Source organism: Melospiza melodia, chromosome Z (assembly GCF_035770615.1).
Source record: "Melospiza melodia melodia isolate bMelMel2 chromosome Z, bMelMel2.pri, whole genome shotgun sequence".
NCBI classification, from domain to species: domain Eukaryota; kingdom Metazoa; phylum Chordata; class Aves; order Passeriformes; family Passerellidae; genus Melospiza; species Melospiza melodia.
This window is the reverse complement of record NC_086226.1, coordinates 7,991,941-8,017,818: the sequence shown is the minus strand read 5'-3', so window position 1 is coordinate 8,017,818 and position 25,878 is coordinate 7,991,941. Positions and strand designations below refer to the sequence as shown.

General features: G+C 44.4%; 3 protein-coding genes across 8 annotated transcripts in view; 1 reads left to right on the top strand and 2 right to left on the bottom strand.

Moving 5' to 3' along the window:
• Positions 1–19,579, bottom strand: part of LOC134432497 (myogenesis-regulating glycosidase-like) — a 31,744-nt gene extending 12,165 nt beyond the window's left edge. Inside the window, exons 1-2 of the mRNA XM_063181303.1 lie at positions 19,442–19,579; positions 2,489–2,571 (exon numbers count right to left, since the gene is read on the bottom strand). The gene's annotated coding sequence lies outside the window, so the exon portion shown is untranslated. The remainder of the gene's footprint in view (positions 1–2,488; positions 2,572–19,441) is intronic.
• On the top strand, positions 412–13,588 carry LOC134432499 (uncharacterized). Of its 2 annotated transcripts, none has more exons than XM_063181308.1 (6): positions 412–706; positions 7,716–8,180; positions 10,742–10,882; positions 11,277–11,342; positions 11,863–11,953; positions 12,302–13,588. In XM_063181308.1, exons 1-6 carry the CDS (start codon positions 652–654, stop codon positions 12,513–12,515), a joined length of 1,032 nt encoding a protein of 343 aa, XP_063037378.1. In that variant the 5' UTR covers positions 412–651; the 3' UTR covers positions 12,516–13,588. The 2 variants fall into 2 exon arrangements, with proteins under 2 accessions (XP_063037378.1, XP_063037377.1); XM_063181307.1 differs by having other exon boundaries at positions 413–706; positions 7,713–8,180.
• On the bottom strand, positions 14,194–20,786 carry NUDT2 (nudix hydrolase 2). Of its 5 annotated transcripts, none has more exons than XM_063181311.1 (3): positions 20,744–20,786; positions 19,442–19,599; positions 14,194–16,087 (listed from the first exon to the last, which is right to left on the bottom strand). In XM_063181311.1, exons 2-3 carry the CDS (start codon positions 19,572–19,574, stop codon positions 15,774–15,776), a joined length of 447 nt encoding a protein of 148 aa, XP_063037381.1. In that variant the 5' UTR covers positions 19,575–19,599; positions 20,744–20,786; the 3' UTR covers positions 14,194–15,773. The 5 variants fall into 5 exon arrangements, with proteins under 5 accessions (XP_063037381.1, XP_063037379.1, XP_063037383.1 ...); XM_063181309.1 differs by lacking the exon at positions 20,744–20,786 and adding an exon at positions 20,539–20,556; XM_063181313.1 differs by lacking the exon at positions 20,744–20,786 and adding an exon at positions 20,408–20,532.
• Between the last annotated feature and the right edge of the window lie 5,092 nt (positions 20,787–25,878).

Genomic DNA, 25,878 nt, shown 5'->3' with positions numbered 1-25,878 from the left:
CACAGCAGGAGCCTGCTCCCCCATCCAGGGGCTCAACTCCCCCTTCCATCTCTCTCCTAGGCTCTAGGACAGCCACAGCTGGTTTGTGAGGCTGTATCTCTGCTATAACTTTATCTCTGCTATAACGAGCTATAACTCTGCCTAAAATCCTCCTGGCAGGAATAATTCTCTCTAAAGAGAGACAGCACGGCCAAGTGCAGGCTTTCAGCAGACACATCCCACGCCCCTCCAAGCACTCCTGCTGAACTTTGCTTTTTTTTGCCAGGCCAGCCCTGCATCCCCCTGTGCTCCCAGCCCTGGCAAAGGCAGGGCCAGCCTGCTTGGCATGCTGTGTCACTGCTGGGAGCAATCCCTGCTGCTAGGCAGCCGAGCCCGGCGGCCGCGAGCATCCCGGTCCAGCGTACCCCCCGGCCTGGCTCGTCATATGATTTCTCCTAAGGGACAACTGCTGAGCAGGACTGTGTCTCCGAGCCGATCCTTTGCTGATAAGCCAGCTGCCAAGCCTCCACTGCTGAGACAAAAGAGTTTTTCTCTTCCCAGCAGGGTTTTTCTGCTGTGAATGACAGAGAAAGGGGTAAAAGTGAGCTGCCTGGCACTCCTCGTGGGCGAGAGGCTTTGGGGGCTCCTTGTTCCCCGCTGTGCTGGCAGACCATGGAACTCTTCAGGCTGAGCCTGGGCTGCATTTGCCTCCTTCCTTGGCTTGAGGGTAAGTTTCTCCTCTTTTGGGGTAGCTGTAAAGTGGGAAGAGAGCTGCCTCCCGGGTTTTAACCTGCTTTCCTGCTGAACTGTTGCTTGGGCTGCAAAGCTCAAGAACCCACCAGCTGTAGAACAAGTGCCAACAGGCACAATCAGGGCAGCATTTAAATGGGATTGAACACAGGGGTACAGAAGAGTGAGGGACAGGCTGGCAAGGTGCTGGGATGGCTGGGCCAGGGACACCGTGGCATCATGCTGGCAGCTTTTATGAAGAGCTTTTAAGCTGCTGAGAGTAGAGGATGAATAAACCTGCTCAGGGTGGGAGGCAGGCACTAAGTGACCTCCTAAGCACTAATGTTCCTCCCGGTCCCAGCTGCTCCTTCCCAGCAGAAGTGAGTGAGCTCAGAGCATGCTAGAAGCATGGCAGAGGGTGGTGGGAAGTGCAGAAGTATTTGTCCTGCTCCTGTGGTGGTCGGCTGGGAGCGGGATGTGCTGGGGAGCTGCAGAGTCTGCACTGCTCATCTCCATGGAGCAAAATTGGTAGCAGCTCATGTTGATATTCAGCTGCTTTCTGGGGTTGCTCCAATCCTGTATCCTGCCCATGTACAGGAGTATTTCAAATCCAAGCAGCCCTGGTTTGATGTGCATGGGTAGATGCAAAAAGCAGAAGTCCCTGCTTAGCATCATCCCAGAGATCTGGGGCAGTGCTACCCAGGAACAGCTTCCCAGGAATGGTGCTACCATGGTCTCACCAATCCCATCATGGACATCAGGAGGAATCAATTTTCTTTAAAAATGGAAAAAGTCCCTGAGTTAATAAGCCTTTTTATTTTGCTGCTGTGACTGAGGCGTCAAGTTGAAAGTGACTTATTTATAAAAATCACTGAAGTTCTTCAAGGCTCCTTCAGTCCCTGAAGCAGCAAGAACAGCCCTGCAGTTTTACAGGTTACATGCTCAGAGCTGTTCAAAATCCATCGATCAGACGACCACAACTATTTGGGCTGCCCAAATAGTTTATTGGGATGTTTATTCCTTGAAGACAAACCTCAGATTGGTGCCTCTGACCAGCCACTTTCCGTTCCTTGCTGCACAAGCAAGCGTTCCCTGGGATGCTTTGAGAAGTTACCTTCTCAATTTGCTCTGCATCTGGATAAGAGGAGAGGTTTGTGCTCCTACAGGTTTGACTTCTGCTCCATCTACTACTGTTTTCTGTACATCAAAAGTTGCCAATTAAAGTGAACTGAATCTCTCACTTGGTTAAGCCCCAGGCTGAGGGTATGTCTCTGTAGTGGTAGGGGGTGATGATGCACATGCATCTTTTAAAAGTTAGAGGAGATTTGGTTAGGACCTGGAGATTATACCATGATGGCATGCAGAGAGCAGAACAGCCTTCAGGGTGTTGCTCTTCCTTAGCCTCTAAAGTAGGATCTTGTCTGATGTTAGAATAAAGTGATTTTTTACTGCTGCCATACAACCCAATCCACATGGTTTTGTTTTACTAGTAAAGTATGGAGGATCACAGGGTATTTAATTTCCTTTCTACCATAATGCTTTTGGTGGAAGCATGATCAGCCACTGCATTACAGCCAGACCAGTAATAAAACAATAAAACCACCACTGTTTTGCAGAAAGGAATTAATCTTCCCAATGCCTGGCAATGCCCAATGAAGCTCAAAGCACAGAGCACAAACATGTTCATGCTTGGGGCTGAAATCCCACTGTGGCAGCTTTTCCCTTCCCCTCCTGAGTTTTAAGGCTGCTGGCAGGACAGTGATGCATGCTCTCAACAGACCTCTGAGGGGTTGGTTTCCTGCTGAAAACTGAAATCCTGGAATTTCCTAAGCCGGTCCTGACAGTTGCTCCTTTGGAAAGTACCTGCAAGCAGAGAGGAGGCAAAAATTAGTTAGATGTCAGAAAAAAATTCTTCACCGAAAGAGTGATTGGGCAATGGAATGGGCTGCCCAGGAAGGTGGTGGAGTCACCATCCCTGGAGGTGTTCAAAAAATGACTGGATGTGACACTCAATGCCATGGTTTAGTTGATGAGGAAGTGTTAGGTTAGGTCACTGGTTCACTCTGTGATTCTGTAAAAAGTTGTGTTAAAAATCCAGACCTAATGGTGACCCTGTGAGGCGCAATGGGCAGCGGGAAGTCAGGCACCAGCAGGATCTGTGCCTACATGTACAGAAAGAAAACTGCTGAAATAAATCTGCATTTAACACTGATCTGGACCCCCATTCACTGGGTGTGAGGCTGTGGGGGATGTGTTTGGCATCTTGGCCTGATCCTATATCTTGGGAGCCACTCTCCTCTCCCTCAAATCCATGGTAGTGCTGGCCCTGACCCCTGATGCCCTGACCTCAAAAGGCAGCCCTGAGCATTTTGCACTAAGGAGGCAGAAAGGCCAAGCTTGTACAATTCTTCCGCTCCCACTTTAACTTTTCAGCCTCCAACTATTTTTCACTTGGGGGATTTCCTGGCTGTGATGCATTTAACTCTTCAGTAGCCACCAGACCTTCTCCCTTGGCTTGTGCAGGTTGTCCCCAGCAGCAGCACACAATGCCTGGGTGCAGAGTCCCTTCCTGCCCACTGCAAGCCTTCCTTTGGCACCCCTTGTCCCATCCAGGATCAGTCCTTGGCCAGTCAGACCCCTCCATCTCCTCCAGGCCTCTCTGGATTTTGTAGGCACTCATCATATCCCCACCCCAGGGTTTTCCCCACTCATATCAGCTTCATGGTGACTTCACCAACCTCCTCTGCTTCCTATAATTTATAGATTTTTTTTTCCATTCAAAACCTTCCTTATTTTCCTATGACTGCTCTGTTCCCTTGGAGACCTTTGCTGAGCTACTTGGTAAAAAGTGGACCTTGCAGTGATGTGGAAAGATATGAAGCCCTGTTGGTAAACCAAAATCAAGATATTCTTAAGAAAGGAGCAGTGGTTGGGAAAAAATATGGGCCAAGCCACCCCAAACTGTTTGCAAATGTCTTTGATCAAAACATCACAGGCCATGCTTAGAAACAGCAGAAACTTTCCCAGTCACACTGGGATTACTGGTAACCAAGGCTTTCTCAGTGGCATTACCTTAATTAGGAACGTTGCATGGATTTTGCCCCTAATCCTACATGGAACAGCATGTCCCAAGGGTGATCATGCTGCAGAAAAGCAGGGGCCTGTATTTGCTTGCTTTTCTATCTTATAACCAGACAGAGTGTCAGTATCATAGGACAAATGAGCTGGCATCAAGAAGCCTTGCTAGAAATTGTTTATTTTGTTCCTAAAAATATGAAGAGGCCAAAGTGTTCAAGTATGAACAGCCCAAAGCAGGCATCTGCTTGGACTCAGTGGGTTAGGCTGGCATTTTCCAGAGATGCTGAGTCCCATCCTCAGGGAGTACACTGGATGCTCTGGTTCCCCCAGGTCTACATTCTTTAAAATGTTGGAGCTCACGGCCTTATTTGTAGGACCACTGGGCAGCAGGACTTGGGATGTCACTTTGTCTCCTGAGTAAAGATTCCTGGTGCCTGATGTGTGTCTCAAAGTAAAGATCCTCCAGGTTTAGCTGTGGGGCACGAGCCAAGGCTGCTGGCAGTCACATGAACTGCAATGTCTGCAGGTAACAAACATGGTGATTATTTAGAAGGGAACATAAAACATCAGACACTCCACAAAGAGCAAAACATGTATCTCCTGCTGGGTCAAACAGCAGCACTCTTCAAAGTGTAATGAAAATACCCAAAATTTGCAAATGGAGAGTCATTGCTGAGAAACAAAAAGAAAATACAGCAAAGATTGTGGCATGCTTAATAATAAAACATATGAGAAAAAGACCTGGATGAGCAGCCTAGAGAGAGAATACAAAAAACTGCCAGCAGAAATTTCCAAACATTATCTGAAGCAGGAAGCTGGTGGGGGTCAGGAGGTCAGTAAATAAGTGGCACAAAGGCAAAATGGGTGAGCAAAAGTGGGGCAGTGCAGAAAGGCTGAATGGATTACTGGCTGTAGTGCTCCCTTCAGACATGGCCAGGGAGGTCATGGCAGTCACTCTCTGCAGTCTGAAGTGTTATCAGACAGAATTGGCAACAGAGGAAGTTTAAGGAGGAAAGAGAAAAATAAAGGATAAATACTCTGTGGCAAAGGACCAGCTTAAATGTCTTTTGAGTTACAGAAAACTAAATATGACATTAAAAAATGTTTAGGGAGTGTATTAAGCCCTTATTTAAGGCAAGCTTGACACCAAAGGGCTGCATTGCAGCAATAATGCCCCTCCCTTGCACAGCCTAGGGAGACACAGGTCCTTAGGCTCCATTTCAGCATCAGGGAAGTCAGTAGAAGCAAAGAGTATTTACAGACAGATAAACATGAGAAAAGTCAATGCAGCTTTTGTAATGGGAATGCCTGACATCCATAATGGTATCAGTAAGAACACAAATGTGCTGAGCAGATCAAGGTCTTGTGCCAGTGTTTGCAAAAGGCTTTTGATAAGAATCTTCCACCAAGGCCCTTAAGAAACTCCATTCTCATGGAGTAGGAGACAGACCTAACCCACAGGCTGGAACCAAGACTGGAATGAGTTGACATGATCACAGCAGTGATAGTATCAGAAGGTGCTCAGAAAGATCAGAAGGGATGAATAATGAAGTAATTAAGCTTCCTGATGCCACAAAGTAATTAAGAATAATCAAAACTTAAGTCGACATTGTGAAACTGCAGAAGGAGCTCTGGTACTGATGGAGCAACAAAATGATATTTTTCTTTGAACTTCAGAGCTGAAAAAGGTAGCGTGCAAAACCATTTTACCCATAAATACCCAGTGATACTCTCTGAGTTAGTTCATACAAAGCACTGGAATGGCTGCCCAGAGGGGTTGTGGAATCTCCATGTCCAGAGATGCTCAAACCCCACATGGATGTGTTCCTGTGTCATCACCTGCTCCAGGTGATCCTGTGTTGGCTGGATTGGACTGTTTGGTCTCAGTGGTGCCTTCCAACCCCAACAAATCTGTGGTTCTGTGATTTTTGGAAGGAGGCACTGGCATCTTGCTGTCTTGAGTGAGCTATTTACTTGTCTGATTCTTACCCTTTTCCTCTATTGGCAGATGTTAATGGCCCATTGCTGCAAACAGGATCCTGGGCTCAGCAAATGCTTTATCTGACCCAGCACAGTTGTCATATTCCCCTGTTACATTGTAATGCACGTCTCATTACTTTGGAAATGGGTTTCTCCCAGTTAAGCTGAACCAAAAATGTGAGAATCCTGAATTCCATATCTTAGGTAAAAATGGTGAGGGTGGGCTGGGGCTGGGGGGACTGTATTAATCCATTTCAATTTCCTAAAGTTTAAAAGGGAAATTACTTAAGAGACATTTCTCCTGCCTTTAGAGGCTGGCAGAAACTCAAGCCCCAAATGCATTGAATATCTTACCTCCACCCAGCCCTCAGTAAGGTTTAAAGAGAACACGACTCACAAGTTGCCCACAGATAGCCCAGAAATTTAATTTCCATTTAGGCACATTGGCTTGGCAGGAATTGTCTGGATTGGTGGCTGCCACAGGTCCATGCAAGCCAGCATCCCAGCGCAGACACACTGATCAGACAGTCCCAGAGCTGGTGGAGAAGCACTGCGGTTTCTGTGGCTCCTCTCCTCAGGCTGAGCAGAAAGCCCTGAGCTGTTTCTGCTTTACACAGCCCCAAGACATTATTAATCTAGCAGAACCCTAGAATTTCCTGAGAGAAAAACATGAGAGTTCCTTTAAACTATTGTTTATACCACTGTTATTGTGTACCAGCTCCTGTTTATACTGTCACTAATCTTCTCAGGTACTGAGCCAAATACTTGTATTGGCTCAATATTGTTTTGGTTTGTTGTGGTTGTTTTTTCTTTTCCATTTGGGAGGGGAAACTCTGCAGAAATAGTTTAGATAAAAATCAGTGTTCTTGCCTAACATCACTTTTCTGTGTCCTCTTTATGCTTGCTCAGTACTATATGCCCATGGGGCTTTTATAATTCTGTCTCCTGGGGAAAAGAGAGAGAAAAAAGTCACTGTAAAAGCTGGGAGTTGCAATGTGTTGCTATTAAAAGATTTCTCAGAATGTTCAGAAATTTGAAACTTCTATTTCTATCTGTCTATCTTAGGCATAAAATATACAGCAGAAAGTTCACCTGCAACCCTGGTGGATGGTTTACCACTTAACATTTTGTTCAGGATATTCACAGGCCACACCTGATGAAGTCATACTGAAAACAGTGGCAATCCTTCAGCTAATGTGACATCCATCTAAATCACCTGAGATGTTGGGACCTGTTGCTCTTAAAAGCAACAAGCAATTACAGAAATTGCTTCAAATTGTGTGTTTGTTGTGAGACAGCTGCAATATCTCCCTCCTACTAATGGATTTTTAAAAGTGGTACTGTTGTTCCTAAGGTGCACAGACCAATGTCAGGTGTGCCAAATCCAAGATAATTTCAATACTGACATGAGCTGCCTCAGCCAAGTACTTACACACTTCTGGTGGGGTATGGTTTTATCCCTGCACTGCTTTAATACCTCCAGAAGCCACTTAATAGAAAGTGTAGCCCAAGGTGGCCTAGTTGGCCCCAGATGAACAGCACAAGGGGGATTTCAACTGCTCTTTTGTAAGAAAGATTTGACCTGGATAGGGGCAAAAGATCCCTCAAACTAATTCATCTGGAGGAAGGCAAGGATGGCTACCTTAAAACAACTGAAGTACTGAATTAAATACATATAGATGTATATAGGCAGATATTTTATATAATCATACAAGTTGGAAGGATGTTTTTCCTCATTAGTTACGCAACTGCTATTTTCCTCTGGCATTGCATGCTCCTGTTTTTCAAAGAAATGTCATTCCAGGAAATTAGGAAGCTGTGGGAACTGTTTATCCAGGCATGCCCATCCAGGAAAGGACTGGTGGGTTACATCTTGCCTCCCCCAGGGTATTTGCAAAGGGATGTGTTAGTGCACAGTACTGAACCCTGCTCTGATTGTACCGCAGTAGCAGAGGGACAAGGCTTCCTCATAAGGAACACCCGGCTGGAAAAGTGCATCCGTGCCTCCCAGGAGACCGACAGCATCAGCCTGGCCAGCTGCAAGGAGCACTCCCAGCAGCAGAGGTGGGGCTGGGACCCCGACAGGGGCACCATCGTCAGCCTGCACACGGGGCGCTGCCTGTCGGCACACAGGATGCGCCAGAACGCCCTGGTCAAGCTGGAGCCCTGTGGAGACTGGGAACGCCAGGCATGGTCCTGCGGCAGGAAGGGACACTTGACTCTGCAGAGCTTGGGCTTCCACCTTGGCACCAAGGAGGGAAGCCACAAGGTGTTTGTCTCCAGGGAGAAGGACAAGTTCAGCAGGTGGAAGACGCTGGCGGATGAAACCGTCTGTGCTGCTGCCCGGACAGCAGCTGGGAGGCCCAGCAAACCAACACAACAAGCTCTAGACACACGAGTGTGGATCTATGAAAGTAAGATGAGGTAGATTTGGTGTCAGATAACATCTAACTTTCATGTCATCCAAGCCATCTAACACCAGGCCTGCACATGTCATTGTAACTCATGTTCACTTCGGCCCCACCTGGAGAAACACCAAACAGCTCCAGCTCAACCCCACTACGTGGCACCACTGGTTTCCAGTAGTGGCTGTTCAGTCTTTTCCAGAAGCATCCAAAACCTTACGTGATCAGGTCTCCAACACCCAGCTGCACTTCTGAGGACAGGCAAATATTTTGGGTAAAATATTTCTGAATTGGTGCCCACAGCTAAAGAATAGTGGAAATTGCTTGAGCCTCCCAAGCACAAAACACCCAAGGAAGTCTCCCAAAGTCAGGCACTTTAGACTTAGAAAGAGCTTTTGGTACTTTGGAGTGTCTTTTTTTGGTAAAACAACTGGAGGCAGCTGAAAACTTCTTTTAAACTTATATATATTATTGAGAAGCAGTTGTATCAGAAATTATTGCAGCAGTTTCTGAAATTAAAGTTCTCTTCTGTGACACTCCAACAGTGCATCTTTCACTAATGAAATCTAGTTGTAGCCTTCATTCCACGCTCTCATTATCCTCAGTGAACCTTGCTGCTGGTGCCCAGTGTAGCCACAAAGGCACTGGTGAAGACAGCAAGTAGTGGGAGGGAGCTTAAGTGTTGCCCTCCCTTTGCATTAGGAAATCCCAGAAGATGACATCAAAAATTATTAGAAATGGGGTTTATATTGACCAATTATGGCCTTGGCCTTTGCTGAAGAGAATCCAAACTGCTTTCACCAGTATTCACTGGGCTTTGTTTTAGACTGGACCCAGAAAGGGCAAAAACCCTGGTCTTGTCACAATTTTTGGAGTTTGACATAAGGCTACCAAACACCAGGCATGGTCATTTTACCAAGATGTGGCTGTGATCATTTGTTGCATGCCCAGTGAAGCCCACTGCTGATCACTGATCGTTCATGGTCCAGTCTGTTTCCCACTTTCATTCACATCCTTTCTGCAAATAAAAGTGGTTTTTGGTACTTTTCTTGTAAAGTTGTGTGCAGAACTGAGACCTGAAAATCACATTCCATTCCTCCTCTCCTCCTCCCCTCCCCTCCTTTCTCCCACTCCAGAGACCCAAAATCACCTGGTGTTTGTAATGACTTTTTAAGTGTTTGTCCACTCTGTAGGTGATGAAGTTCCCAACACTCCTCAGTGAAAATTATTTCCCTGACAGAAGGCTATTCCTTACCTTAAGGTTGATGGACCCAAAGAGATTTTGAGCTCTGTAGAAATGAGTAAAGAGAAAATGTGATGTATCTGCTTGGCATAAGCAGATGGATTATAAGTGTAACCTTTTGACACAGAGACACTGTATCTAATTTGAAATAAAATGAGATACATCAGCTGCTTTGGCTGTCATGTGTAGAGAAGGTGGTCTTTTTCCCCTCAAGCTTTTTAATTAGCCAACTAGAAGGTCAACATGTAATTATCACAATAGTTACAAGTGTTTGTTTAACATTAAGTTAAATATGGACCATACAAATTGGACACCATAATAGGCTAGTTAAATATAGGCTAGGAAATGCGTGGAACATTTAAGATATGGGAAAAAGGCATGTGAAAAGAGCATTCTCATTCCCCAAGGCAATGCTCCTGGCAACCCAGGGCTGCCTTGGAGCCAGGATCCCTAAATAAGGCTGTGAGGGTAAACACAGAGCAGCTTTTGAATCAGGCTGTGCCACTCAGCGTGTCTCACACAAAGTCAAAATTTTCCTATCAATCCCATGGTTCAGTCTACTGGAGGGAACCTCTGACTGCTCACTAACAACACCAAGTCCTATATGTTTGCTCAGGCATTTCTCATCTAACTTCCACCTGATCATCAACAGACAGCTTACACTTTGGTGGGTTATCTGCTCAATAAATCACACCTGTGCAGCTGTGCTGTGGGTGCTCATGCCACAGAGTGGGATGGGGTCTGGATAGGCAGCAGGGAGCCCTGAAGTCACAGTGTTCTTGGTCCTGGCATGTTGCAGCAGAAGGGTGAATTGCTGACACCAAAGTTCACACAGCCTCCCCTCCAGCAGCAGCTGTTTGCCCACACACCCTGCTCTGCAGCAGGACTGCAGGGCACAGGAAGGTGTTGAGCCTTGCAGGAGGTATGGCCTGCTTACAACCCTTCGGATCCCAGTTTTATATCTGCAGTGTTGTTAACAGCTGAGATTCTTCCACTTGCCTCTTCTTCACATATCATCCTTTAACATCTGGTTGCACTCATACTTCTAAAACCCATGACCACATCTACCATCAGAAAACAAGCTCAGCTTTGGTTGTTGATTCCATCTTGAGAGGTTCATTTCACCTTTAAAATCTTTAACAGCTGAAAGCCTTTGGTGCCCAGGAGGGGGTGATTGCTGCTGCACCACATCCTTCTCACCCTGCAGGGCAGCGAACCAAACCAGCAGGGCTGGGCTCCCCTTCCTTGCTGGACAATGAGCATATCTAGGTTCCTGTACAAAATATAAATGATAATCACACAGATCTTTTCTTTATTTTCTTCCAAGCTAAAACCATTGATTCTTCAAAGATCGATGCTGTGGACAGAGAGTCTTCTGTGAGCTTGACTGACCCCCCTCTGGCTAACAAGTTCAACAGCACAGTGTCTCCAGCAAAGACCAAACAGGCACAGCTCCCAGCAAATGAGGGTGAGCACTTCTCTGAATGCATAAGTAAGAACAGCAGGACGGAAAGTGTGGGCAGCACTTTGAGGTTACTCAGCTATTTTCAGTGGTGGAAGAGTACCTGAGGATTTCTGAAGAATTTCCATGTGTGCCACTGAATGCTTTCACCCAACATGCTGAGGAGTCTCCCTTGGAAAGCAGTGCAGAGATACAGGCTTAACCTGGAGGCATAGCCACCCACTGTTTTAGGAGCAAAAATTATCTGTGGCTGGGGAGCACTGAGTGACAGTAAAGTTTCCTTTTCCTTTCTGGGTCCCATACAAAAGGGATTTGTGGTTACAGTGAAGCCTGATGAGGAATCTGGATCCCTGGTCCAACTGGAAGTTGCTAATCAGAGTCTTTCTGCTTCTTCCACTAGATCCATCCCACAACCACTCCAAGAAACATGGAAATCGGGGGAAAAACACTGGGGCCAGGCTTGCAGGTAGGTCCAGGGATCAGCCAGAGGAGGAAGGGACCAGGCAGATGAAGGTTCATCAGTGCCTCTGTCCTTCCCGTTGTGACAGAGATACATTTCCCTGGGGTACTGCTGAGGATGCTCAATAGGGAATGAGGGCACAAAATTACCTGTCAGAAAGACTCTTTTTAAATCTCCACAGGCCTGTGATAAAAAAATAGTAAAAACATGAAAATCAGACAGCTGCTAACAGTACTGCTTTTCCCCAGCCCTTCTTCTTTTGTATCAGAAAGATGCAGAGTGGAGAAGCATGAGATATTACTGTCTTCAACGCAGGAAAGGAAAACTTTTGTGGCCACTTTCAATAGAAGGATGCTGTGCAGTATTAAAGCAGCTGTAAGATGTTGATCTTGTACACAATGCACTTTTCCTGTTATCTGGCATTTTTCAGGGACATTACAGGTGATTTTTTGTGGCAGTTGTGGCTATTGCTAACAACAGTTTGCATAAATACAGCAAACGTGATGCTTTCTCTGATACTTTTTAGGCACAAACTGGAAGACAGCCATGCTGGTCCTCAGCCCCCTGGCTTTCATACTGGGATTAATAATACTGACACTCAATGTTCACTACAACAAGTAAGTGAGAGTCAGGTTCATTGATTTTGCTATGAACAGCGTCTTAAAGAAAAACTCCAACATCTCAGAACAAAAGTCTTGGTCTTGGCACCCTTCCCCATTCCACAGCTGATGTTGCTGATCTCAGCAGATGGGTCTGGTCACCAATGTGTCACCCTTGGGGATTTCTCCTCTCTGCCCCCCAGTTTATCCATCCCACTCAGTGACCCCCCAAACGCAGCCGCTACTGTTGGCTCCTCCTCCCCTGCACGTCTTTTGCCATCCCTGAAGGAAGTGCCATTACAGTAGCTGACGTGGAGAGAAGCAACCAAGTGACAGGTGCAGTGACTCTCTTCTCTCTTCTCTTAGGAAGAAGAAGATCCTCTCTGCTCTGAAGAGCTCTCCAGCCCACAGCAGCCGAGCTGATTTACGGGAGCCGGCCCCGCTGCGCAGAGGGATCCATCCCCAGCCGTACCTGCCGCCATCCCGCTCCCCCTCCCTCAGGCGGGGAGAGATCCTCATCGAGTGGAAAGACGGGACTGTCACTCCTCTTTTTGACAACATCAATTACCAAGTGGACTAGCTGCAGAATGACAGAGCTTTTGTTCCCTCCCGTGTCACTATTCCCACCAGGAGGGCTGCCACCACAGCTATCTCCTCCCTGCCCTTGCTGTTTTGACAGGAAGCACAGTTTGGGGTTTTTTCTAAACACTTGAGTACAATCTTCTTGCACAGGACAAGGGCTGAAGCAAGCAGAGTAGATTGTTTGGTTTGTATAAGCACATGCTGCTTAGCAATTTCAGAACTGCTTTAACCCATAAGAAACCCCAGGTTTCCCTAAATGAAGCTGGGACTACTGCCAGCTGCAACTGCCCATGGAATCGATTAAGTTATTAAGCACATGAAAAAGCGAATCTTTGAAGACAAGGCAAAAGGTAAAAAGCAAAAGTCCTGATGATCCTTAAATTGTTTTTAAGATAAAACTAGCTGCCAATAGACACAGAAGACCATCAGTTACATTGTCAGTGTGAGAATGTAATTAATAAGCACTGCCTTCTATAAAATCTCTTCCAGGTATCTGCCAAAATATTCATCCCCACTAAGTTGCCAATTAAGTAACAGCAAGTCATTTTTCTAACTTAAAAGGTAGCACTCCACTGTCCTCTCTGCATCACTGCAAGAGCCTGCTGAGAGCATGCGTCTCTCAAAACTTTTCCCTATTTAGGATGTACTAAACCTTATTATAACACACATCCTCTTTTATTATATAGACTGGCAAGAAATGTCAGTCATGCTTGTTGGGGATATTGCATTTAGAGCCACTTTATTCCAGCTCCAGTCTCTGATTTCCTATAATCATATGGAATAGTCAATGAATAGATACACTGCTCCACCAGAGCAGTAATACAGTTCTTTTTCTTTTAGATAGGAGTAAGACATTGTTTTCAGCCTTTACACTTCTTGTTTGAGCAAAATTACCTGCAGCTATCACACGCAATCCTGATCTTTTCTCAGTGAAATCTGCAATGTCTTAGTGCTTTCCTAATATTCATGAATGTATGCTTTCTTTCTCTCCGATTCTGAGATGATGTAATCATGGCTGTAAGTCAAGAGTTATGCGGAGAAAGAAACAATAACACCAGGAAATTACAAGTATGAGCTGTGTCAGTGCATTTGTTCAGTAGAGCAAGGGAAACAGCATCCTCATATCTCTTACTTGAGCAACGCCGTTCACTTGACCTAAATTAAGCTGTTCTGCTATTTCAGTGTAGCTTGGATTTCTCTTGAGTTTTATTTAACCTACAGCAGAAGTAAGGTCTCTCCAGGGAATTTAAAATCTCTGGGGTTTTTTAATAATCTTAAAATCTCTCGTTGTTTGTTTGTTTTTGAGGGTTTTTTAAATTATTTTTCTTTTTAAATGGTAAAAAGTCCACTGTCATAAGATATTATTACAACCGAAAACTTTATTGGTCTTAAAAAAAAAAAAAAAAAAAAAAAACAAAAAAAACAAAAACAAAAAAAACCCAAGCCCTGTTGTTTTAGGGCATAAATATCATAGAGGTTGGAAATAAATATCTTTGCCAAGCAGATTATTCCATAATTATTTACTGGAGGGTTTCCTAGATGCTCCTTGGGAAAATATTTTACTATTAGACATGGGCAGAGGCAGAACTTTTTCTTCACCAGCAAGCAGCAAGAATCAGAGCTAAATTCTGACTTTCCAACATTTCTACTTTAAATGAAACTCAAAGACTCTAGGATCAAAAAATGTTTAAGAATCATTTTACTTGCAAAATTTGTGGGAATACATTCTGTACATAAATCACTTAAAATGCACACACACACATGCCTTACCCATGATCACAGTTACACCCCTTGGAATTTTGTCCAAGAAGCACATCACCTTACAGTGCACAGCACTGGTCACCCTCCAAAACCTTGACAGGCTTGGGGAGCACTATGTGAGCAGTGCCATTAAAAAGGAAATACTGGCTTGGAGCTGAGCTAATCTGTTTTCCAAAGCATCAAGTGCCTGCGTTCATTACTGCTGAATGGGCAGAACCGATGACTTGTTAATGACTCTCTAACTCCAGCTTAATATGCTAATCTTGCTCATAAACAGGAAGGCAGCAACACCATTGTTTACACAGCACTGATTAAATGGTACCTCAAACAATAATGAAAAACCAAGACTGAGGCTGCACAGGCTTTTAACTCTTCTCTCCCACTCTCACTGGTTGTTACACTCTCTGCCACCTCCCGAGTGGAACACTTCTGAGGAAGTGTTCATAATCAAAATAAAGCCTGACTGTAATGTGGACGAGCACTGGAGTTTTTAATCTGTATATACACACAGATATTTATATATAAACGCCTCCTTATAGTGCATCCCCTTTTTTTAAAATGTAAATATATGCAATTTTAAATAACTCCACTGGAAGACAATGGAGTGACATGCAAGACACTCCTGTCACACTGGTACCAACATTAGTAATGTCTGCTACCCCAAAAGATGAGTGGGTGCAGCTATAGCAGTACTGACGGTATGAAACAGACATAAAATTGCACATAAGCTTGAATATCCTGTGCAGAAAGTGGATTAAATACCCTTTCCCAACCCCATGGGAAATCTATGGCTAAGGTGTCTGTTAAAGATCAAAAAATTAAAATAAAGAGGCAAAAGAAGTTCAATTTACCACTTAAATACTGCACCCAATCATTTACTAAGACTGTCTAGATGGAAAATGTTCTCACAACAGTATACATTATGGATGTACATAAATTCATGATACAAAAAAAAAAGATCTGAAATGATCTGACAAGTTATCACTGCATATCACTGGAAGAGTTGGGAATAGAAATACTGCTTCCTCATTTGAAATTCAAGGTATGACTTCTGCAGTAAGCTTTTATTATTAAAAATCCCCATATGCTCATTTTCTCAACTCTCTAGCTTTACATCAGCAAGTCAAGATGTATCAAGTGTTTGATTTTTCAAAAAGACCTGTGGTTGTTCAGCACTTCAAGGAAGAAAAAGAAAGGGGGAAAAAAAAGAAAAAGAAAAGGAGACAGAGACAGAGGAAGTCTTTTGTTAACTCTGGGCTTCAATTCAGACATCTCTGGCTTAGGGTTCAATCAGGCTATCATTTTTTATGGTAGCTAGGAGAGATAAAAGCACATTCGCTTTAAAAGCTCCTTGTATCCTCACTGAATTTCTACAGGAAAAAAAAAAAAAAAAAAGAAATCTACATTTCTGCAGCCATATAATTTTTCCTTCAGTTTAAAACATAAGAAGCACACCTGTCTCCTCAAGAAATCCCCTTATACTTCACAAAACCACTTATTCTCTGGAGCACAGAAACTGATGCACTTCCTTCAGCATCGCTTGCATGTCCTCATATTCTGCAAATTTGCAGGCATCCTCCAGCTTCAGCCACTGGAAAGCTTGGTGCTCCTCTGACAGCTTGATTTCTGTGTTGCAGTCCTTCATTTCTGCCAGCCAGTACACGACAGTCTTGGGCTTGCCGTGGACAGGGTAGTGCAGCTCCTTCTTGTAGCCCTCGATGAGGGTGAGCTGGCTGGCCTGCAGGCCTGCCTCCTCCTGCGTTTCCCGGAAGGCTGTCTGCAGGTCATCCTCCCCAGGGTCCACGTGGCCTGCCAAGAGGGCGGAAAAGTAAATCTCCGGGAAGGAAACTCACGTTGTGCTTTAATCAGGAAACACCGGGAGGCAGAGATGAGAGTACGTGGTGTCTGACACAGGATGAGATGGAAACTGGAGAAGAGAGATTGCTTTTCCAGATCTTTATGTCTTGATTTATCTTTGTCTTGTGGCTTTTAGGGTCACTGTTTATCCCTCACCTCCTGAAACTTCCATCAGCCTCTCAGCATCAGACATTTTTTCTTCCCACTCCTCCCCTCCACTTCTGGAGTACCCTACACCCATAAAGATCCACCTTGGATTATACTGAGGACTGAGTCCCTCATTTTTCCTTCATCCAGTTAGAGCAGAGACAGGTCATCTGAGACTCTTAATCCCCTCTCAACCATGTCCTCTCACATAAGCTTAAGGCTCAATTCTGTAAAACTCTTACTTACTGTGCCAACACTCCAGAAACAACGGGACCAGGCACAGATGTGTACCATTTAAAAAGTGCATTTCTTTTAGGCAGCCAGGGATTTTTTTCTCCTCCATACTCCCCTCTGAAACAAGCAACAAGTCTAAAAGCCAGTCCTTTCAACAGCTGGGTAGTTCTCCTAGGATACACCATTTATTTGACATTGCTCAGAACGAGAGGTGCCACTACAAACAAAGGATAAATATAACACATCCCCAGCCATTTGTACTTTTGTTGAGAAATGTCAGATTTGGTTTTCTCATGAAAGCTCCAGAACATAAATAGAACAAGCCAAGCAATACCTCAAAAAAGCAACACAGCAGGAGCTGGGACATTTTGGGAGGTAAAAAAGTTTAAGCTCTGTTTTGTCCCTGGTGTCAGTCTATTTTCTATGTAGCTGGCTCCAAATACTATAATTTCATTGCAGAGATGAACTGCTCCTCAGGTCTCAGATACTCAAAGTGCCCTTTCAGTACCACAACTGGGGTATGTAGGAAGTTTGCTTTGCCTTTGCAACAGCTCCCACTCACTTCCTTGCCTGTGTATCAAAAGCGCGAACATCTCTTACAACAAGACATCACCTCAGATATAAAATGCACTTTTCTTTCAAGCAGTCACTGTGCAGAAAACAGCATTTGATACCTGCTGATAACCTCAGGTCTAAGCTCAGTAAGTTGCCGTGTTTGTGCAGTACAGTCTACCTGCAGAGCAGAAAAAGGACTGCAGGCAGCACCTCACACACCACAGCTTTCAGATCCTTTCAGATCCTCCCACCTGCTCCCACTGGTGCAGCTCTAATAGACTGAGAAGGAAAATGAACCCTACATCCCCTTCCCATCAGCCTCAGCTAGTGCCAAGTCACAGTCCTAGGGGCAGAGATAAGGCTGATGAGGTTCTTGTGAGGGGATCCAAGCAAGTCCAGTTTAATCCCATAAGAGTTGCAGCAGCTTAGAGAACTTTTAAAATAACAAGGTACAGCTGCAGCTGTAAACTGCCTTTTGTGTGTGCTTTGAGACACTTCTTCTTCTGGCTCCTGCCCTATGGAATCTGTGTCGACATCACATACAGGTTACCACACTGCACATCCCAGGGTTACCTTGGAAGACCATTCCTATCACAGATATTATAAAATGGAATAGCTTCTCCTCAATAAATTCCCCCAAATCAATACCAAGCCTCAATTACAGGCCACCATCACACTGGGGTCTTTGATCTCTAAAACCTGAAGTGGTGTGTTGAGGGAGGTGATTCTCCCCCTCTGCTCTGGTGTGACCCCACCTGCAGTGCTGCATCCACCTGGAGCCCTCAGCAAGGGAGGGACATGGACCTGCAGGACTGAGTTCAGAGGAAGCCATGAATACAATCAGGGAGTGGAGCACCTCTGGATGAGAGACTTGGGGCTGCTCAGTCTGGAGAAGAGAAGGCTCTAGGGAGACCTCAGAGCCCCTTCCAGTGCCTAAAGGGTGGTGGTTCAGGACAAAATTGGGGACAGACTTTTGGAAAGGGCCTGGAGTGACAGGAGAAGGGCTCCTGCTTTTCATTTAGGAGAGGGCAGACTCAGACTACAGACAAGGAAGACTTGCTTTTACTGTGAGGGTGGTGAAATACTGGCACAAGTTTCCCAGAGAAGCAGTGAGTGCCTCATCCCTGGAAACATCCAGGTGGGATGGGAACTCCAGCAACCTGCTCTAGTTGAGGATGCTCCTGCCCACTGGTGGGGGCTTGGACTAGACAACCTTTAAGAGTCCCTCCCAACCTACACTACTCCATGATCCCAGGTGTGTGAGATGTATGCTTATGAGACAATTAGCTCCCTACCAAAACTCCTACAAGTAATTTAAATCACTTGTACAGAATTACTGTGTTCCCAGGGAGCCTTCCACAAGGGTTTCTTCTCACAACAATCAATCATGTTCCAGCAGATGTTTTTTTAGCTTTCCTCTAGGCTGCAAACTCAATTCCCTTAGGCTCTTGGTGGAGCAGACAAAGAGGGAGGTTTGGAAAGTTTTGTTCTTTCCCTCAATAGGAGAGCCTAGCTGACACTGTAAAAACATTTTTTTCCTCCAATTTGCAAGTTCTTGTTTATAAATTGCTGCACCATGCTTTGAAAGTGACACATTTTACAAAATAGGAAGCAAAAACTATCAGGGAAAAAAATCTCAGGTGGGAAAAAACAGCAAGAAGATCTCTAGGGAACCTGAAGCACTTTTGTGCTGCACTTTTCCAGGTACCAGGGCTGTGACTGCGCACTACCAAACACTGGCTCTGTGACATGCCTTTATGGAGGAGCTGCTGCTCTGTCCTGGGACACAGGGCTTGTTTTCTGCTCTGAGGCCTCACTGATGACCAAGAATGGCTGGTAAGGTGAATTCTCCTATCTGTCCCTTTCATCTCTATTGCATTAGGCAAGTGATCTTCATCAACGATCTCCTGCATCTCCTCAGAAAGGTGTATTAAAGCGTTCTATTACAGATTTCAGTTTGTCTTCCTGCTGACTGTGACCAGACATGGGTCAAACAATCCTGCACTGGCCACACTGCAGTTGCCTGGCAAAGGGTGAGACCCAAGACAAGAGTGAACCTCTCCTCATTACCTCTTTCCAGTTGTGTGCACACCTTGCCAGAAACACCAGACACCTGAGGAGCTGGGCTGGGTGACAGTCCCTGCCCCAACCCAAATAATTTGTGCCCAACACTTGGTACAGCCACAACCTGCAGAGGGTTTCAGCCTCAGAACTGCTCCCTCAGCTGTGCCAGGGGCACCATCACACAAACAGCACAGCCAGCAGCTTCTCCCAGGTGGTGACTGCCCCTCTAAACTGACCTCAGCCAAAATCCTCTCTGCAGCCTGACACCAGAGACCCAGCCAGCAGTGTCACCAGAACAGAAATCACCTTTGGGCGGGGTCCAGTGGTGGCTCCCGTAGGATGTCTGCAGCAGGAGGTACTCGATGCTGTCAGTGACCTTAGAGGACGGTGCTGGCTGCAGCCTCCTGAAGATGATCAAGCCACAAGCTCTCACAGCCATTCCCCTCTGCCAGGTGCACCAGGAGCTGCGGAAAAGCACAAAACACGGGGCTCAAACAGAGCAGCTCTATTCAGCCAGCAAACAGATCTCAGCACAGCAAAAAAGTTGTCCACCCTTGGAAGTTACTACAGAATTAAATTGCATATTATTAGCCACCTTTGAATTGCAAAAAAATTTACTTTGTTATCGAGAAGCATAAAAAATGACCTGCATGTCATGTCTTTGCTGCTGATAAATTACAAACCACATTGCAGGGAGGGGAACAAAATTACAAAGCAAAAGGAAAGCCACAGATTAACACTCTGAAACTTTTCCACTGCAAAACTGCACAGGCCCTGCACAGAGGTAATACCTCACAATTACTGGAACTGGCATATGGAAATGATTGCTCTGGACAGTTTCCCTGGAGTACAGGACTCAGCATATCAGGGCAAAGCTGAGAAAATGAATGACAAAGGACAAGCTCTCTGCTGTCTCACCTAGACATAAGGCTGTCATACAAAACTAAAAGTTTCTTAGCATGCCTGTCAAGCACTGGTTTGATGTAAACAACACGGAATACACCTCTTAAGTGATAAATATTGTCAGCAATAAGCTAAGCAGACAGCATGAGTAGTCCTAGAGAAAAAGAAGCAATGGACATGAGTAAGCCATGCTACAAATATGGCAGATTCCCAGTTATGGGAAAAGCTTTGCATTCTGACAGAGACGCACAGATCAGTAAATAATTTTACAGAACACTGTATTTTCCTCAAGAAAATGTCAAGGGCGGGTTTGTGAGTCGTCCAGCTCCCAACATGGGAAACCTGAGCACGGAGCCCTCCGCCACCAACCCCGCCCCGGGGCGACGCTCATCTCCTCTGGTCAGCCACTTCAACCGCTTCCTTTGGCTCCTGCCTACTTCCTTCGGTTCAGCGACCACAAGGACAACACCCCCCTGCGGCCCCCGCGGCACCAGCACCACCTCCCGTGCGCGCCGGGAAGGACAAGGACAAATCCCCGCGGGCCCCTCCGCCGGCGCCTGGCCCCGCTGCCCTGCCCGCTCCTCGCTGCCCGCAGAGGGTCCCCAGTGTGCTCGGGCATGGGGACACCGGGACCCCGGGCATGGGGACACCGGACCGGGCACACGGGTCACCCCCACAGCGGCCACCATGGACCCCCGCCCTCACCTCTACTTCCGGGTCCGGCAGTGGGCGGGAGCCAGCGCACGATTGGCGTCAGCATTAACCAATCGCAGCTTCAGCGCCTCGGCCGGTAGCCACTCCTTTCTCGTCCCGCCCCGCAGCCTTCCCTTAGCCCCCGCCCCCGTGCCCGAGAAGTCCTCGGATTGGCCTCCCGTGGCCGGGAGGTGCCCTGCCCGCCTCTCTCCCCTCTCGCTATTGGCTGGCTGTGCGCGCGAGGCTGCGCGCGGGCGTTTGAAGCGGGAAAAGCGTTGTTGCCATGGAGACGCGGCTTAATGGCCGCCGCCGAGCGGCGCCGCGGCCGGTGAGTGAGGGGGGGACCCCAGCCCTGAGGGGACGGGGACAGCTGGGGCAGGGAGGACTCTAGGGACGTCGCCCTGACCGGCCCCACCGGGCTCTAGACGGGGGAAAAGCCGTGGTGGGACAGCTCCGAGAAGGATGAGACATGTCCCCCCCTTCAGGCACGCGGTGCAAGTCCGGACGCGTGGCGGTTTGTTTAGCTACTTTTTTATAATTACAAAATATTTTTCAATTTTGCATTTTATATATTTTACAGATAACACATAGCTTATACACCATGTAAAATATGTAAGTGCAATTAAGAATACATATTTATATACATTATGTAAAATATTAAAAATACTTAATTGCTACTTAAAATACATTTTTAATATATTTTACATAAAATCTATGAAATATATTTTTTATGTTTGTATGTTTAAAAACTTAAGTAAAACTTTGAAATTATAAAAGAAACCGTGAGGGGCAGTTGGTGGACCCTGCTGGGAGGATGAGCTCAGGCACGGTTTTCAGATAATTGGCACCCTGCCATAACTCGTGGGTTATTTTCTCGGCACGTGGTTGAATATTGGACACTTCCAATAGTCAGTATCCCAATATTGGACGCTTCCCCTTCCCCGTGCAGCTGTTCCCAGCAGCTGTCGGGATCAGCTACAGGATGGGGCCTCTTCTGCTGAGGTCACCAGGCTATAATTAGTATGGAGAGGGGAATAAAATACTCTGACATGCTTTGTGGGGAAGCAAAAAAATCTCCAATATTTGTTTGTTTGTCAGCCACTTTTAATGACGTTAATTAGTATGGATAGAGCAACACAAAACTCTGAAGTGCTTTCTGGGGAAACAAAATAATCCCCAATATTTAGTTGTCTGTAAGGTGGTTTTAATGACATTAATTGTTTTATTAACTTCCTCAAGGTATGTCAGTGGCAAAGGAAACCCCCGTTTCTTACTTGTTGCTGCAATCAGCAGACCTGTGTCAAGCTCCAGCTGTAAAATAGCTTTTAAAACAATTTAGCATTAAAACCCTTCCCTCCCCTCCAGTTACTATTGCTATGTTGAAGCTGTTAGTGGTTATCTATTGGCAGTGTCCAGCTTCAGAACAGCTGAACGCTGAACAGCAGTGGAATGTTTAATGCCGTGTTGTTTACGTGCAGGGGGGAGTAATCCTATGATCTTCCGAAGGGATCTGCTGCAACGTCAACCACAGCTTCACAGATCCCCACCTTTTGCATTAAAATGAAGTTTTAGACTCATTTTACAAAACAGATTATCTCTTATTGTGGAGCTTGTCTTAAGAAAGTGCAGCTTCCTGTTCTTCATAGGAATGCCCTAATTCCCAAGGAATGGGGTCAGAATGATTAAAGGTAAAGCATTTTGTGTGTGCTCTGGGAAAGCAAATTAGCCATTCACTTCTGGAGGGTTAAATCAGATTTGGCTTTGGATCACCTTAAAAAAAAGAGCTTAATGTTCAAATGAATAAGGAATGAAGATGGATGGGTAGTGACAAGAATTAATACCTTTCCCTTTTCCCTATTCATTCTTTGCTTCTGTATTTCAAGAAATCTGCAAATTCTTTGGCAGAAGAATTTGAATGAGCAGAAGCTGTGATAAAGTGCTGAAGTGTTTTTTTAGATAAAATGGTTGCAAGTAATGAGTTCAGTGTGCTGCTGTAGCTGCTATCAGGAGAAAACACCCAGCTGCTACACACATTTACAAACTTTTAAAACTCTTAAGTTTTATTTTTAATAAGGTACTTGTAGAGGACAATGGTTTACACAGAAAACAAGGTAGTGTTTATGGTTTGTATGCTGATTAACAATTTCTGTGTTCATCAAATAGTCTTGAAAATCTTGACTAATAAAATTATTTCATAATCAGGCCAGGTTTTATGATTCAGAGTGATTACCTTAGCCCATTTGCAGGACAAAATATATCATTTGCATTTGTTGGAGTGTCATGTAAGATTTCTTCACTTTATTCCCTAATTTAAAGAACAGATATAATGACATTTGTGTTCACTCTCAGTGGTGACATCAGGAAATCATCTAAATCTAAAATTGTCACTCTAAATAATCTGAAATTGTCAGGTCAATTTGAGTGGGATAACAGGACCTGTGAGAGTTACTCAAATGAATGGGGTCCTGAGATCTTTAATAAATCAGAAGTTAATAATGATCAAGCTATAATGGTTCTAGGCTACTTTATTCTTAAAATAATTTCTATGGGCCTTTAACATAATTTATTTTATACACAGTGATTGACACTCACCAAGCACCTTCGAAGACCTTTCCTCCACCTTGAGAAGTGCATTGAGAAGGAAAAGATCTTGTGAAAGAGGTAATTAATAATTAAAACAATTTAAAAACGGAGAGTCAGCTCCTAGAGCATAATTTTGTTGTAAGTTAATTTCCTACAGGACAGAAAAATGCAACCACTCCTTTTTGTTATTTACACCTGACTTCTCTGTTTTCCATCAGCTTTATGATCAGTGAAAATCATGGCCAGTGCAAAAAAACCCTCTAATACTGAAGATGAGAAAGAGTTCTCTTATGACAAACTGCAATCTAACTTTGTGGCTAAGCTGGTTCCTTTTATATGTAATTCTAATGCTTTTTTACAATAAACACTCACACATTACCAGCATCTGGAAGCCTTTTAAGATCCTTTTAAAACATCTTGGCATACAAAACAAGTTGTAGAGAACTCGTGTTTGCCACACAGAGGTGTCAGGCTGGGTGCATGTGGAGAATTATACCTCCACACTCACCTCTTTCTCAAAATATGTTATATTCAACTATTTCAAGAAGTCCTAGTCTTTCATGCCAACCTGTATTCAGTGAAGCTACCCGTATCTTTGTGGGGAACAAGGCCTAGGTTTTGATATGAGGATACCACACTGAAGAATGGTCTGTTTTTCTGCCCCATGACGTGTTATTCTCATGGGTGAACAAACAAATAACTGAGGAAATGCTGCGAGACTGCAAGTCTTCTGTCTTTTCTTTTGCCAGAAGATGGCATTAACAATTTAGGATTCTTGAAAACCTCCTCTTAGTTTTCACAAAGCCCGTTTATTTTGATGAATTGTTTGCCAGTTAGTAAAAGCATCTTCAGACACAAAGATCTCTCATCTAGGGTTGGATGAATAAAAGTATTTTATCAATAAGGAGAAAGATATGCCTTTTTTTTAGAGCATCAGTGATGGAAAGGTGAGAAGAGTTTCACTGGCAATTGCAGTTTTCCCTGAGTTCTTTAATGTTTGAACCACACAAAATCTTTTAGCAATTGTCTACTCTTGAGTTTCAAAGTGATCAAAAATGCTGATTTTCTCATTATGCCAACGCCTAATTTTTTTTCCTGTGGTTAATTAATTTATTCCTCCTTTATTAGTAAACGGGTTTTTTTTTCCCCTTGCTTGTGAAATTCCTGTCCTGTCAAAAAGGAGTTGGTGGAGTTATCCCTGAAACCACTCAGATCCAGTAAGATTTATTCTATCTGGAAAGGCAGAACTCAAGTCTCATTAAGAGGCCAGGTCTCATTAAGAAACCATTTAGTTGCTTTCACATGGCAGAGAGCCTTAGCTAATTAGCCACAGAAGCTGCTTACCTTGCTCTTTTAGGTTCTGCAGTACCTACATTACTTGGATTTTCCTAATGCCAAGAATTCTTCTGACTTCTCATTCCATATAATGACAACCTGTTATTTCTAGCTGTTTAAGTATATTTTGTTTCATTTTTAATTAGAACCTTGACCTTCAAATTTGTAATTCTCTTTCCTTGTCTGCTGTTCCTTTTTTAGAAAGTGTCTCCATTGTTTTCCTTTTTATTCTTTTTTCTCTCTCCTATGTTCACCATTATAATTTGAACAGAGGTTATTACTGAATTAGTGTCTTTGGACACTCTGTATTTAATATAAGAATATATAGGAGATGTAGGTGTAATCTAGGATACAGATAGAGAGTAGACAAAGTAAATTTATTTGATTATTTTTGCCTTTAACAGATTCTCAACATTTTTGAGATTGGTATTTTGGTCTTGAATTCTAGTTGCTCCTTTCATCAAACAGAAGCTTCCCATGGCAGTGCATATAGAGACTTGCACAGCACCTGTACTGGTTTTACATCTAAAGCTACCTTATGTAAGAAAGGGAATTTTTCCAAAATGTATTTAATTTAAGTCTCAGGTTCCTGTGTGTTTTTATACGTTAGAGAAGTTTGGCAAGTGGAGAATACTTGTGAAACCCTTGCACACATGTGGTGTTTAGTCTCCCTGATCTCTGTTTGCTGTCCTCTCTGTCAGTTTTGACTTCCACCTTCCAGGATCTATCAGTCTCAGCAGTGACTCTACCTCAGGATTCAGAATCATGTTATCTACAGATTAAATAAATTCACTTACTTGTGAATTTTTGGGTCATGTAGCTCATTGTTGTTGGATCTCATAATTTTACCTAAAGCATGGACTGTAAGTAATTTTAAATGTTCCCTACTGTACATTTTGGCCTCTGTAGTATCTTATACAGTCAGCACTTTATATATTAATCCATATGATTTTATTGTTATTATTACTACAACATAATGTATTAATTAATTACATGGACTCACATTTGGGCATGATCTTATTTTCTTCTATAATGTCATTGTAGAGAGACTTGAAAAGACTCTACTCTGAACTGCAGGGAGGAAAACTTAAATGACTTGTTTTTGTTGAGTCTTACTGTCACCTCCAAACATGAGTAAGAGCAGTATTTGTTAAGGTCCTAGACTGAACAAACATATGAGAAGGCAGTGGGCAGCAAATACTTGAAGTGCTATCATTATTGTGTTTTAT